The sequence below is a fragment of the Periplaneta americana genome, chromosome 12 (genome assembly GCF_040183065.1).
Source record: "Periplaneta americana isolate PAMFEO1 chromosome 12, P.americana_PAMFEO1_priV1, whole genome shotgun sequence".
NCBI lineage: Eukaryota > Metazoa > Arthropoda > Insecta > Blattodea > Blattidae > Periplaneta > Periplaneta americana.
Window position 1 is genome coordinate 1,210,868 of NC_091128.1, and position 14,343 is coordinate 1,225,210.

The 14,343-nt window shown below is 40.9% G+C and overlaps 1 protein-coding gene across 1 annotated transcript in view; it reads left to right on the forward strand.

Moving 5' to 3' along the window:
* Positions 1-319: 319 nt before the first annotated feature.
* LOC138711280 (uncharacterized) overlaps positions 320-14,343 on the forward strand; it is a 50,398-nt gene continuing 36,374 nt past the window's right edge. The window contains exons 1-8 of the mRNA XM_069842710.1: positions 320-463; positions 2,448-2,614; positions 4,194-4,640; positions 6,867-6,982; positions 9,309-9,476; positions 10,436-10,692; positions 12,112-12,320; positions 12,695-12,975. Coding sequence (XP_069698811.1) covers positions 2,492-2,614; positions 4,194-4,640; positions 6,867-6,982; positions 9,309-9,476; positions 10,436-10,692; positions 12,112-12,320; positions 12,695-12,975 — 1,601 coding nt within the window. The 5' untranslated portion in view covers positions 320-463; positions 2,448-2,491. The remainder of the gene's footprint in view (positions 464-2,447; positions 2,615-4,193; positions 4,641-6,866; positions 6,983-9,308; positions 9,477-10,435; positions 10,693-12,111; positions 12,321-12,694; positions 12,976-14,343) is intronic.

Sequence of the window (14,343 nt, forward strand, 5' to 3'; positions counted from 1 at the left end):
AATCTGATATTAATTAGGAATAACAATTATATTTAAATACTAACCGAATGTAGTTGGATTACAGTCTACAGATTCAGTTAAGATATCTAAATTAAATTAATCATATGTTGGATGATTTGAATTTATCATCACATTTTTCACTTCTACCTTGACTGTGTGGAATATTCATCTCCAAGTGTTGTGTTAAAAAATCTGTCCTAATTATCACGAATTCCTAATTCGCGGGGTTTCACTGTAGTTCCTTAAACGAAAAATGTTCCGTGAGCAAAAATGTATTTCTCAAGTTGTAATAATTGTATAATTTGCCCCAGCATCATGGACGTGAAGCCAGTTCTCGCGCTCTGCCTCCTGGGCGGTGTGTGGAGCGACCCCACCACACACGCCTTCATCGGCGACGCTCTGCAGTTCCAGGCTGCTGTGGCTCCCAGAACTGCCGTCAGCGCCTTCGTCTGCTGGGACTCTGGTATGCAAAGTTTTAGACCAGGGATGTCCATGCTGGCTGTGACGTGCCTCGTATCATCGTGGCTCAGCGCACCCCTTTAACTATTCCGCGTTTAGTATTTGTACTCGTGTAGCAATGGCTTGTGCATGAGAGCTATTACATATTTTGATTACGAAAAGCTGTTCTATGTGGTACATAATTGAAGTTTTGCTGTGTAATCAAATCTATATTAATAATAAATCTGTAGCAAACATTTTTCTGGTAATTTTCTATTTTCCAAAAATAATTGGTCCTAACATATATAATTAACCGCCCTGAAACCGAAAATCACTTTTTTGAAATTTTTGTTTGTGTGTCTGTCTGTCTGGATGTTTGTTACCTTTTCACGCGATAATGACTGAACCGATTTATATGAAAATTGAAATATAAATTAAGTTCGTTGTAACTTAGAATTTAGGCTATATGGCATTCAAAATATTTTATTTAAAAGGGGAGTTATAAGGGAGTTTGAATTAAATAAATCGAAATATCTCCCTTATTATTAATTTTCATGAAAAATATTACATAACAAACGTTTCTTTAAAACTAATTTCCGATAAGTTTTATTCTATGCAAAAGTTTGATAGGACTGATATTTAATGAGATAAATGAGTTTCAAAATTACAATAACAACGCCATCTAAGGCGGTGTAATGAAATAAAAAACAAATGACTTCGTCTATAAGGGACCTTGGACAACAACAATCGAAAGCTATGAAACATAGCCTACAGAGAATGTTTCTGTGTTTGTATGAAGTAATATTGGAAGCTAAATTAACCGATTTGTATAATTAATTATTAATTCACCATTGGAAAGTGTAGTTTCTCTAGATGGACATAATGCTATAATGTTATCACAGTAACTTCTGAGTGAATCGAGGACAGGTAAGATTAAAATAGATTTTTATGCACAGAAAACTTGATAGGCTATTCTGTACATTAGTTTCCTTTATTTCATAAAATCATTTTTATGACCAAATGAGTGGTCTCTGTATCAAAATGACCACATTTTAATTATTTAAATACAATTTAAATTAAGCAGCATATTAAACGATTTATCCTTCTATCAAACACGAATGTTCCCTGGATCAAACGTCCTATTTTACTTATGTAATTACTTTATATTTATTTCTAACGGGTGCAGCGGAGTGCACGGGTATGGCTAGGACTACATATAACATGATTAATGTATGAGGCTCTAAAATGGCTAAATATGTACTGTACATATGGACTAAACATGATCAAAATATGGACAAAAAATTCATAAAAATGACCCGAATAATGCAAATATAGTCTGTATTGTAACAGTTGATCATGAATAATTTTCAAGCTAAAATTATGCAAAACAATTGAAGAGCTTATCTTCACCAAAATTCACCGCAAGGGATAAATAATAATTCTATCAGGATTTTTGACCCGATCAGAGGCCGGGAAATCCCAATTAGCCTTTGCCCCCAGCATCCTGGACTACTGTAGCTTCTACAAATCATCAGAAAATCTTGGAGGGGGATTGGGCCAATTTTTCCGCAAATGTTTTTATACTCGTATCCTTGTAGCTCAATCGGAAGAACGTCGGAATTTAGATGTCAAAGTGTCAGGTTCAATTCCTCGTCACTCCTTTTCATTTTATTGGGTTTCAAGGTAGTATAATGTAGGTCGTTATCCATTACAAATAAAGGGCCATTAATATTATGTTAAAAATCATTGAACTTGATGTCTATAACTTCCGTATAGGTATATTCATAATGTGTATGCATACAAAGAATATGCGCTCAATAGGTTCTGAAAAAAGTCTACAGAGAAACAGACACGCGATCAAAATAACTATTCACGTAAAGCCAGAGTTCGGTGTGAAGAATAACGACTCTGCTGTTCAATGAGGGAGCAGGGTAGTGCGGTGGTCTGAAAATGCTGTAGGAGGAAAATGAAAACAGACTGCAGTCATTCGTAATGTGGTTGGGTTGCAGGCAGTGTCCGTCAGCTGTTCCTCCGCCTGGCAGAGCGACATTTCATGTTGTCGGTGCTGCAGACGACTGCAGACATCTTGAAACAGCTGAATACCACGGCCGCAAGCCAGCACGTGACGTTCGTCGTGGACATGCATTGTGAGGGCGCGCGCTTCCTTCTCCAGCAGGTGAGATTCCGTATTCAATTTTAAAAATTCGGAGATATTGTATATTTTGAATTCACAGATTTATAATTTTAAGCTACGTTTATAATATCAATATTACGTAAATTACATTCATTGCAGTGCCGAAGTATACTTCGTGGAGTTTCACAAGGATAAAATTATTTCAAGGTCGAAACGTTCTAACTTAGTTCAGTCAGTGAAACGATCGTGTGCAAACTGGAAAAGGTAAAGAATAATTTGATTTCGTCCGATTCGAAAGCTTTTCTTTCTGCAAAACTCGGTACAAAACGGGAAACTCTGTGCCTGTCATCAACCACTCAGTTGCCAGAGATGCTTCATAGTCATTCGCGAAGTTAGGAGTATTGTGTTGGCTCTTTCATGGAAATGTAGAAATAGAACATAGAAGTGAAAAAAAAAGTTGAATCACTCCGCGATAGCTTCCCTGATGAGGGAATATTCCACAAGAAATTGAATCCTGATTTGAAAGTTGTACACGACTAAATGCTAAAAGTGGTCTACAGTAACGTACTGTTGCTGCGACACAAACCGATCATACAAAAAAAATTGATTTGCTGTTCCGTTCTACGGATCCAACTTGTGCTGCTACAGAGGTGAGGATATAGAATAAGTCACAGTTTAACTAGAACGCTGTCTGTTGTAGTTTCTGCAAATTGTTCATTTTATTAGTAATTATTTACTGTGGGAATACCGTAGTCTGCTTGCCTCTTATTTTGTAATAGTAGGCCTATATTATGCAACAAGCCTATAATGATAGTAATTAAGACGCGGGTATGTTTCATACGAGCGTCTTAATTACCATTATAGGCAAGTTTCATACGACTTTTTATGCTCGACCATATTTCTAACTTTAAATTATTCAGAAGTATACATTTTATTTGTATCTGACAGAAGATCGGAAGTGACCTTGTTCATAGCTCTTGAATTGTGAGATGTGCGCAGACGCGAAAGTATTGATTTTTTCCGAGGAACAATAATGTCATTGACCTTGATGTAATGCAGAGAATGTATAACCTGGAAATTGATTTAGAATTGAAAAACGAGATGACAAATTGAATTTATTTGAATATTATTTACAATTAACGCTAATTATTATAGTAACAGAACATAACCTTCTGCGACAGTATTGGATTTCCAGCCTCCGTGACGTTTTCCTCGTTTTCTTTCGATTGCATATCCGAGAATAATCGAAAACCTGAACTTTAATGAATAGGTGTACTTTAATGACATGCATTAAAGGGCTGCTACCAGGTGTATAATTACTACATTTCGGCATGGTCGAGCATAAAATTAATTGTTGAACAAGAGGTGAACGACGGGGTATGTGGACGTTTTGAACGGTCACTGTAAGTAGACGACAGTTTTGTTTTTAATTGTAACATATTATACACCGACAGTATAGGACAGTCCCTTCCTTCAAGGGCGATTAATAGACAGATAATAGATACATGGCGAAAAGTCGACAACAAAAGATGTGCTAAAAATAAAAAAAAAATAATAAATAAATAAAGTTTCGAATACCAAACCCGAAATAGTATGTAATAAGAAATGTGCATTTTTCCAGGCTAATACACTGAAACTCTTCGACGGATGGATGAGATGGCTCCTTCTTGATAATTCCTGTTCGAATCCATTTAGTGCAAGAAATACCTCGTTTGAAGTTTCTAAAGATTTTCACAGTGATGACCACAACTCAGCAGAGCGAATCACGGATAGCTGTGTTGACGGCGACAGTTCCTCGCCTGAACCAGATAGCACGGTATCTGCGTACATTGAGGCCGCATTGGAGCACTTGGACATACACCCAGCATCTGACGTCATGGTGGCAAAGAGAATATCTAAGGGAAGATTCGTGTTAGTGGAGACGTACAAACACGCCCCTCACCTGAAGCTGGTGAAGGCCGTGGTCGGGGAATGGAGCCGGGACTGCGGGATGCTGGCCAGGGCTTCCCTCGTCAGGTTCACGAGGAGGGTCAACATGCAAGGGACGCTGCTCAGGGCCGGCATGGTGGTTAGTGGCGTTTGTACGAACACTTCGTCTGAAACTTGTTTCATTTTGTTATTATTATTATCATTATTATTATTATTATTATTATTATTATTATTATTGTTATTATTATTATCATCATCATCATTATTAATTGTATATTATTCCTGTATTGCTGTCATTTTTATATATTTTGCTATTGTTCTAATATTCTTTGAGTTGAATAGAAGGCTTTGTGGCCTTAACTCTACCAGTAGAAATAAATCTACTAAATAAATAGATAAATAAAAATAAAATAAAACCCGGTTTAATTGGTTAACGGCTAAGAACAAGAAGCGAGAAATTACAAGAAAACAGATACTGGAAGAAGTTTCTATATAATTATGTGTGATAGCTGAACTTCGAAGTAAAACAAGCCAGAAAATGTGCGAAGCAGATAAAATATTAGCGAAGGCAAAAAATTACGGTAGAGATACTGAAGCAAGCAACCAGTTCGGTTCATAGCGAGAGAAACATACGTTATTGTTCCTCTGCCAAACTGAGAATTCCCACTTTGTCGTGCATTTCTCTTATGTTATGCGAGATGTTTGGGTATTTGTAGAAATTTCTAACGTTTCGGACCTATACAGGGTGTTTAAAAATACGGGGCATAATTTCAGGTATGTATTTCCCACGTGTAGACAATCAAAATAGTTCATTACAACATGTGTCCGGAAATGCTTTATTTCCGAGTTATGGCCTTCACAACATTGAAATTCACCGGAACGTTTTTCTTCCCGCAGGTCGTTGCCGTCAAGGGAGACATTAACAGGGCACTCTGACAGTTCATTCCGAGGCGAAGGTTACATTCAGTGTTGTGTAGGCGTTAGACTGTGCGACATGTATTCAAATCAAGAGCTGGCAGAGATACACTTCATGTACGGTAAGGCGGACGGCAATGCTGCGCTGGCTCGTCGTTTGTACCAGGAGAGGTACCCACAGCGACAATGTCCAGATCGGAAGACATTTGTACGTCTCCATTACCGTCTGTGCGAGTATGGAAAATTTAACTCTCCTGCTTTGGGAAGAGGACGACCAAGATCTACAACTCCAGAAGTACAGGAGGAGATTCTGGAGGCTGTGAACATGACTCCTTCTATCAGCACACGAAGGGTAGCGTTGCAAGTCAGTGTTCCTCATACGACTGTCTGGAGACTGTTGAAAGAGTATCAATTGTATCCTTATCATTTGCAACGTGTACAGGCCCTGTCACCAGCAGATTACCCTGCACGAGTTAGGTTCTGTCAGTGGTTCTTGCAGCAGTGTGGTGTAATCCGAACTTTCCTGCCTTAGTATTATTTACAGATGAAGCACAGTTCACACGAGATGGCATAACAAATTTCCACAATCAGCATGTATGGGCGTATGAAAACCCACGTGCAACAGTTCCATCTCATCACCAGGTGCGGTTCTCCCTCAACATGTGGGCCGGTATCATTGGTGATCGATTAGTTGGACCCCATGTACTTGTAAACAGACTTACGGTTCAAGCGTACACAAACTTCCTAGAAAACACCATACCTCATGTTTTAGAAGACACTCCACCGATCAATCGTCAACACATTCACTTCTTGCATGATGGCGCTCCTGCACACTTCAGTCGTACGGCTCGCCGGTACTTGGATCGAAGGTTTCCTGATCGATGGATAGGTAGAGGTGGCCGAATTGCTTGGCCTCCACGCTCACCTGATCTGAACCCTCTCGATTTCTACTTGTGGGGCCATTTAAAATCATTGATTTATTCGTCTCCGGTGGCTGATTTGGAATCCCTTCGGAATCGAATTGTGGCATGTTCTGAGGACATACGCAATACTCCTGGAGTTTGGGATCGTGTTCGCAGGTCAATGAGACATCGATGTGAGGTCGGTATTCAAGCAGGAGGTGGACATTTTGAACATCTTCTGTAATGACAACGACCTGCGGAAAGAAAAACGTTCCGGTGAATTTCAATGTTGTGAGGGCCATAACTCGGAAATGAAGCATTTCCGGACACATGTTGTAATGAACTATTTTGATTGTCTACATGTGGGAAATACATACCTGCAATTATGCCCCGTATTTTTTAAACACCCTGTATATCAATGAATACAACTCACAGGTTCGGTTCTTGGTGATGAGATGCGTTGGGTGTTGAAAAAATCGCATGGCTAACAAAGCCACAAATCATGCCGGAATTGCGTCATGCTGACTTGCATTGCGAATTGTTTCCAGGTGACAACCAACGACAGCCTGCTGCATCTGCGGGACACCGTCAACAGGCACATCGACACCATCCAGAAGGTCAACTACAACCTCTTCTACATCGTAGCGGACATGATCAACGCAAGGTATATGACAGCAGAGCGTATCAGATGGGGGCAGGTAAAAAAAATGTTCATTTTTTTTTCTTCCATCATGTTAATAATGTCAAAACAAGCACTTATACAAATTTTGACCACTCGAGCGCAGTTAAGATGACCGTCCAGAAAGTAAGTTTCCCTGGGGTTATTTCAGAAAGAAAACAATTTCAAGAAAAGATTTATTGGAACAGATACAGCAATTGTTGAGCTATTTTTCAACATATTCCCCACTGGAACTGAGACATCTGTCATACCGTGGGATCAACAGAGAGGTGCACACGGCTGTCTCACTGGTTCCTATTCCAGGCGGCAGACTTCTACGACACAGGGATAAAAAAAAGTTGATCCCACGGTATGACAGAAATCTCAATTCCGGTAGAAAATATGTTGAAAAATAGCTCAACAATTGCTGTATCTTTTCCAATAAATCTTTACAGTCCACACCTGTGGAGTAACGGTCAGCGCGTCTGGCCGCGAAACCTGGTGGCCCCGGTTCGAATCCCGGTCGGGGCAAGTTACCTGATTGAGGTTTTTTCCGGGGTTTTCCCTCAACTCAATACGAGCAAATGCTGGGTGACTTTCGGTGTTGGACCCCGGACTCATTTCACCGGCATTATCACCTTCATATCATTCAGACGCTAAATAACCTAGATGTTGATACAGCGTCGTAAAGTAACCCAATAAAATAAAAAAATTAATCTTTACATGAAATTGTGTTTTCTTTCTGTAAACGACCGTCGTAATTGCGCTCGAGTGACCAGAATTTGTATAAGCACTTGTTTTGACATTATTAACATAGTGGAAGATAAAAATGGCTTTTTTATCTGCCCCAATGAGATGTCACATCTTTTTTTTTTTTGTAGATACAATGCTTAAAAGAAATATAATACTTGCCTGAATTATCAGTTAGTTAAAGATAACATAGAAGGCATGAGAGAATATTCCTGTGTGAGAGGAGGAATTATGAACTAAGGTGTTATTTTCCAAAACTTACGCCAGGCCGTTCTGACGTCTTCATCAGGGAAATTCTCTTCATTGTACCAATTGAAAGAGTCAACTGTTTTATTTACATTTCTATTGCTGAAAATATTTTCAACAAGATCATACAAACTTTACTTGCTCAATTTTTTACGCTTCCGTTTATATGATCCCCTTTTTTATTTTATTTTTTTTTTTTTTGTTGGAGTTTCTTGCATAGGAGAAATGATGGGAGTTCAGAACGATAACGAACACGGGGCGGGGTTGTGTATTAGCTTCTCTGTGAGCACAGCCGAAATATGTTGAAACTTGCTTACATACGGTACGAACTCTACTGCATCATTCGCAGCCTACACAAGTCAGATCGTCTACTCTTCTTGTAACGCTAAAATGCAATAACACAACAGAAATTTGTCTACTTATTGGAGTGCGTAATAAATACTGGTGTTCATTCCAAAGTGTGTCATGACGTCACTGTTGATGAGTCAGCGATTTGAAGCGAGTTTCAGCTTTTGTGTCAAAAAAATTGCCTATTAATCAATCTGAACTTGAGAACGTGTACGGTATAACTTGAACGTCGTAGCAACAGATGGCGGTCTGTACGGTCTGTGTGCTACCATAACCTCTTTCGAACTGTGTTTTGCGCGGCCAAGTCGTACGCAGGGTATTTGTTATCATCGGTTGCGTACGGCAACATTCCACAACACAAATCAAATGCTCCGGGTCCATGTTGACCGTCGAAGTTAATGTCAACAAACATTTAAGTAATTGTCTTAACCCTCTCCACATATCCAGACAGTAAGAAAAAACTCACCTCAGTACATGTTTCCAAACAGTTCACATTCCTGCCACTACAGGCGTTACCGTACGTATCGGTAAGTACTCTTCAGAATGAACGCCGTACTTGCTAGGCAACTTCTCTGGCACATAAGTAATACACCTCTGCGGAAGTGTAGGAAGATTAAATTCTCTAGGCTCAACGACTAGCCACATGACGGCATACAGCGAGCCATGACACACTTTGAACTGAACACCCAGTAGTTACAATATATTCATTTAATGTAGGATGGCTGGAACGCGGACGCCAAAGTACAAGTTTCGTGAATTGTGGTTTAAGTTGAGTGAAATTATCGTGCTGTATACCAGGGCTGGGCACCAAGAGCGAATTCTACTCTCTCACGGGGAGTCATATGACGTCTCTTGAACCCCTTTCTTCTCCGCCGAACACCGCGCAGCATTGATGCTGTAACGGATGAATATTAAGTATCTCCGTTTAGAGTTCGGATTCGCCCAGCCCTGCTGTACACAGTCTAGTCATTCCAGTTCGTTGTTACAGCGTGGACATGAAGGTGCTGGACACGTGGGGCTACAACGTGAACGGCTCCTGGGACGGACTGGTGGGCTACTTGGAGAGAGGGGAGGTCGACATCGGAGCTTCGCCCCTCTTCGTTACCAAAAGCAGACTTCTCGTGCTGACGTACACCTTCGCCGCCACACCGGCAAAGTATGTTACTACACCAATAGATTCAAAATTATTTCTCATTTCACTCGATTAGAATATTAGGTTTTTAATACAATTGTTTGTCCTAATTTATTATAACAATTGAAAGGTACAGGGAAAAGACTCGTAGCATTTTTTCGCAAAATAGTGATGTGAGCACCATCTGTTGATTTGTAGTGGTATTTCAAGATGGGCTATAGCGTAAATGTGAAATAAGGGGCTCCCTGCAGAGAAACTGATAAAAGGGGGCGGGGAAACATACAGAGACAGAAAGGGATCATGGACCTTCTCCAGATGAAGCAGGGGCTTATTGCGTTCTTCTCTCACCCAGTTTACGAGCTTTTCGTAATTAGCAGCGCATGTTCTCTGTATTATGTTAGCGACTGTAAAAGACTTGTGATTATTGAGACTTTGTTTCCTTTGTGCTTGTAAGGCCACAGATTGAAGGCCTCAAAATTGGTGGAATCTGAACCACACTCATTCACTGGTTCACTATTGCCTTCATATTGCTTGGAATAAATCATGTGCGCAGACCTTCTATTCTATTTTCCACCTGCTTTTTCTAAAGATGAAACATTACATTGGCGTTATGATAAAAATAAAACGAATATCACCTAGCGTGAGAGGCCTGTTGCTATGGTAACAACAGTTGAGTTGTCAAATTTTTAGTTCTCACGTGACGAATGCTCAGTAGCTTTCTTGGCGCCTCTTGTTGTGCGCACAATGTGAACCATTCATGTTTCGTTCTCTGTGTTCTTTTGAACCTTTGCGTCAATTATTATGAAGAAATGTTTTAACGTCAGCAACTAACATCCGCTGGCAGCTGGCATCAGCTGATCACGTAACTCTGTAGTTCCGCTTGACTGTCATGTTCTATGTTTCGATAAAACAGTTGGAGGTGGTGTCGATTGAATGCAGACATACCATTTCCTTCGCTAAAGGAGTGACTTCTTTCCATGAAGGTTCGCATTCCTGTTCAGACAGCCGCCGCTGTCCTTCGTGAACAACGTGTTCGCCCTGCCCTTCAGCGGCTCGGTGTGGCTGGCCTCCATGGCCCTCATGGTCGTGATGTGCGTCACGCTGAGATTCGCCCTCAGATGGGAGTACTGTCAGCGTGCGTTCTACCCCTTCAACCCAGACGACCCCCTGTCCAAGTACCAGAGAACCGTGACCTGGAGCGACATGATGCTGCTGTGCGCGGGCTCGATCTCGGAGCAAGGTGAGGCACATAACAGCAGTGACTCACATTCAGGTGCGCCCTCTGTAACTGTTGGTGTTTTGTAAATATTGTGTCAATTATTTTAATAAACAAATTGTAGATCTACTGCACATTATCAGTATAATATGCTGTATCGTCAGCAAAAGTCTTGAGAACATTCTCGGGAGTTACGAGGTTTTGCACAATTGCCAACTATTATATTATATTATACAGGCACTATGCAAACCTAAGAAATTAAGACAATGGAATGACGAAAACCACCACCACCACCGCCACCGTGATCTGTTGAGGACTGGAGCCAATATTTTCGGAATATCCCCAAAGACCTTTTTCTCCTTTGTTAGTAATGCAGGAGTTCTCGCGGTAAACATGGTCTGTACTGCTGCCGCCATTTTATACCGGACCTATCCACGTCCTCTGTTGATGGCTCCGTATTTCTTCCTTTTATTACATTTATTTATCTTTGCAGAGGCGTTCTAGGCTTTGTTTCTTTAATTTGTATGGAAATTACAAGATTCAGAATCTTAGTTAAGAATTCACGTTGACGTGTTATTATTTTATGCTCGACCATGCCGAAATGTAATAATTATACACCTGGTAGCAGTCCTTTAATGCATGTCATTAAAGTACACCTATTCATTAAAATTCAGGTTTTCGATTATTCTCGGATATGCAATCGAAAGACGTCACGGAGGCTGGAAATCCAATACTGTCACAGAAGGTTATGTTCTGTTACTGTAATAATTAGCGTTAATTGTAAATAATATTCAAATAAATTCAATTTGTCATCTCGTTTTTCAATTCTAAATCAATTTCCAGGTTATACATTCTATGCATTACATCAAGGTCAATGATATTATTGTTCCTCGGAAAAAATCAGTACTTTCGCGTCTGCGCACATCTCACAATTTACAACAACTATGAACAAGGTCACTTCCGATCTTCTGTCAGATACAAATAAAATGAATACTTCTGAATAATTTCAAGTTAGAAATATGGTCGAGTACAAAAAGTCGTATGAAACTTGCCTATAATGGTAATTAAGACGCTCGTATGAAAATGATGAAACTCGCTTGCGTTCGTTTCATAAACAAACATACTTGCGTCTTAATTACTATCATTATAGGCTCGTTCCATAATGTACTATTTTCTGGTATGTGAAGTACATTTTCACGTTCAGCGCGTTAGCCTAAACGTTTGAAAGTTTATTGGTTTGTTGAACCAGCTTTCTTTATTTTTATTGCGAAATGGTTCCTTACCTCCAAGTGGCAAGATTCTCGATTTAGATTTTGAAGTCTTTGTAATATATTTTTCTGCCAACCATCCCCACTCTGCAAGGAGTGCTGTTCAGATTTATATTGCTCTAAATGCTTGTGCTGTGTCAACGTGAATAGCTTCACATAATTGGTGTCTCTGCAGGCATCGAGCACGAGGCCAGGGCGATCTCCGGGAGGATCATCACGATCCTGCTGCTCGTGGCCATCATCTTCCTGTACACGTCGTACTCCGCCTGCATCGTGGCCCTGCTGCAGTCCTCCACCAGCTCCATCCGCAGCCTGCACGACCTGGTGCAGAGCGGCCTGTCGCTGGGCGCCCACGACATCATTTACAACCGCTACTACTTCCAGGTACGGAGTGGGGTTGGTTTCCAGCAGACGGGAATTAATCAAGTGCACCGATCTGCTTCTGGCTCGCTCGTTCTAGTCATCCAGACTCCAGTAATTGCTTCTGTAAAAAATTGCTGGTCATTTTAAGAGTTTCACAATTTATTACATTCAACTTGCTTAATGCACAGATTTTGAACAGAAAGTCTTACTGAAATCGCTATGAAATGCTGAAATAATTCATTACGCAATTCGTTTTAGGGAATTATTTTTCAATCGATGTGAGCCTATAATTTCCGTTTTCACTGTATTCTGTGTACCTACACAAGACATGTAATCTTCTAATTTGATTCGAAGTAAAAGTTTACTGAAGTAAAAGTTCAGCCTTATGTCCGCAGGAAGTGAACGACCCCGATCCTGTGAGAAGGGCCGTATGCGCCAAACTGACGCCGCAGGGCGGCCCTGACCACTTCATGACGCTGGAGGAGGGCGTGGGGCGGGTGAGGAAGGGGCAGTTCGCCTTCCACATGGAGCTGGGCATGGGCTACAAGATCATCTGGGACACCTTCCTGGAGGCGGAGAAATGCAACCTGCAGAGCATCGTGTATCTGATAGAGATACCCTACCCACACATCGCGATGAGCAAGAAGACGCCCTACAAGGAGGTCGTCAGAGTCAGGCAAGTTGTGTTCTACCAACTAAACATTATTTTGCAATAATTCTTTACGCGTTGTCGAGGCTCACAAGGGAAGTTGACGAATGTGCAGCTTATACAAAGTTACAGAGTTTTAACAATGGATTACACTTGCAAGGTATCGGCAGTACCGTAATTTCGGAATTTACTCAACGGTATGTAAGACAGGAAAAATAAAAATAGCGGAGAACTTCTCAGACCACGCCAACATGTGGCAAGCAGCCAACACATTAGGTTATACAAATGCTCGACAACGCAGTCAAAATGTACTCTGTTCAACTCTGGAATGAGTCCACACCTGTGGAGTAACAGTTAGCGTGTCTGACCACGTGGCTCGGGTTCGAATCCCGGTCTGGGCAAGTCACCTGGTTGAGGTTTATTCCGGGGTTTTCCCTCAACTCAATACGAGCAAAGGCTGGGTAACTATCGCTGCTGGACTCCGGACTCATTTCACCGGCAATATCATCTTCATTCCATTCAGACGCTAAATAACCTGAGATGTTGATACAGCGTCGTAAAATAACCCACCAAAAAACTGTGCAATGAGGTATTGACTACTCTATCGAAAATGTGGTGTGAAACTATCTTATCGAACATTACCTGGCTCTTAGCTGATGAGATGCGCATACAGTTTCTCTCAGCCAAGTGAGTTTTGAGCTTTGGGGAAGAAAAAAGTCTGAAGATGTAAGATCTGGTCAGAAGGCGGTGCGGCGACAATAATTCGAACCGTAGTTCGTGTAGTTTAGCAACTACGATTGCAGAAGTGTGAGCAGGTGCATTGTCGTGATGAAACAACACTTTCTTCTTGACCATGCACGGCCTCTTCTCGTGAATTTTCCCTTTCGGTACATTTGAAATTTGAATACTATTCTCTCGTTACTGTTCTCTTCTTTGCCAAATAGTCAATCATGATTATCCCCTTACAATCCCAGTACATGGACGCCATGACTTTCCCAGCCATTTATTGCTTTCTTTACTATCCTTCCATTGTTTCGACTGCAGTTTTGTCTCTGGTATGCAGTAATGAGTCCAGAGTTCATCAGTGGTCACAAACCGCCTAAAAGATCTGGTATATTTTCCTCTAATCAAGCTACACAATCCCTCGAAATTTGACGTAGGACGTGATTTTGTTCCGTTGTTAACAAAAGGGGAACCCACCTTGCGGAGACCTAGGACATGCCCAAAATATTGATCAGGATGTGGCACACCCGTTCAGGTGATATACGCATAACTTCGCTAATTTTTCGCATTTTTAGTCGACGGTCATCAACATCACATGGTGAATTTTTTCTATGACTTCTTCACTTGTTGCTGTTACTGGACGTTCACTGCGAGGGTCTTCCACACGCTCTC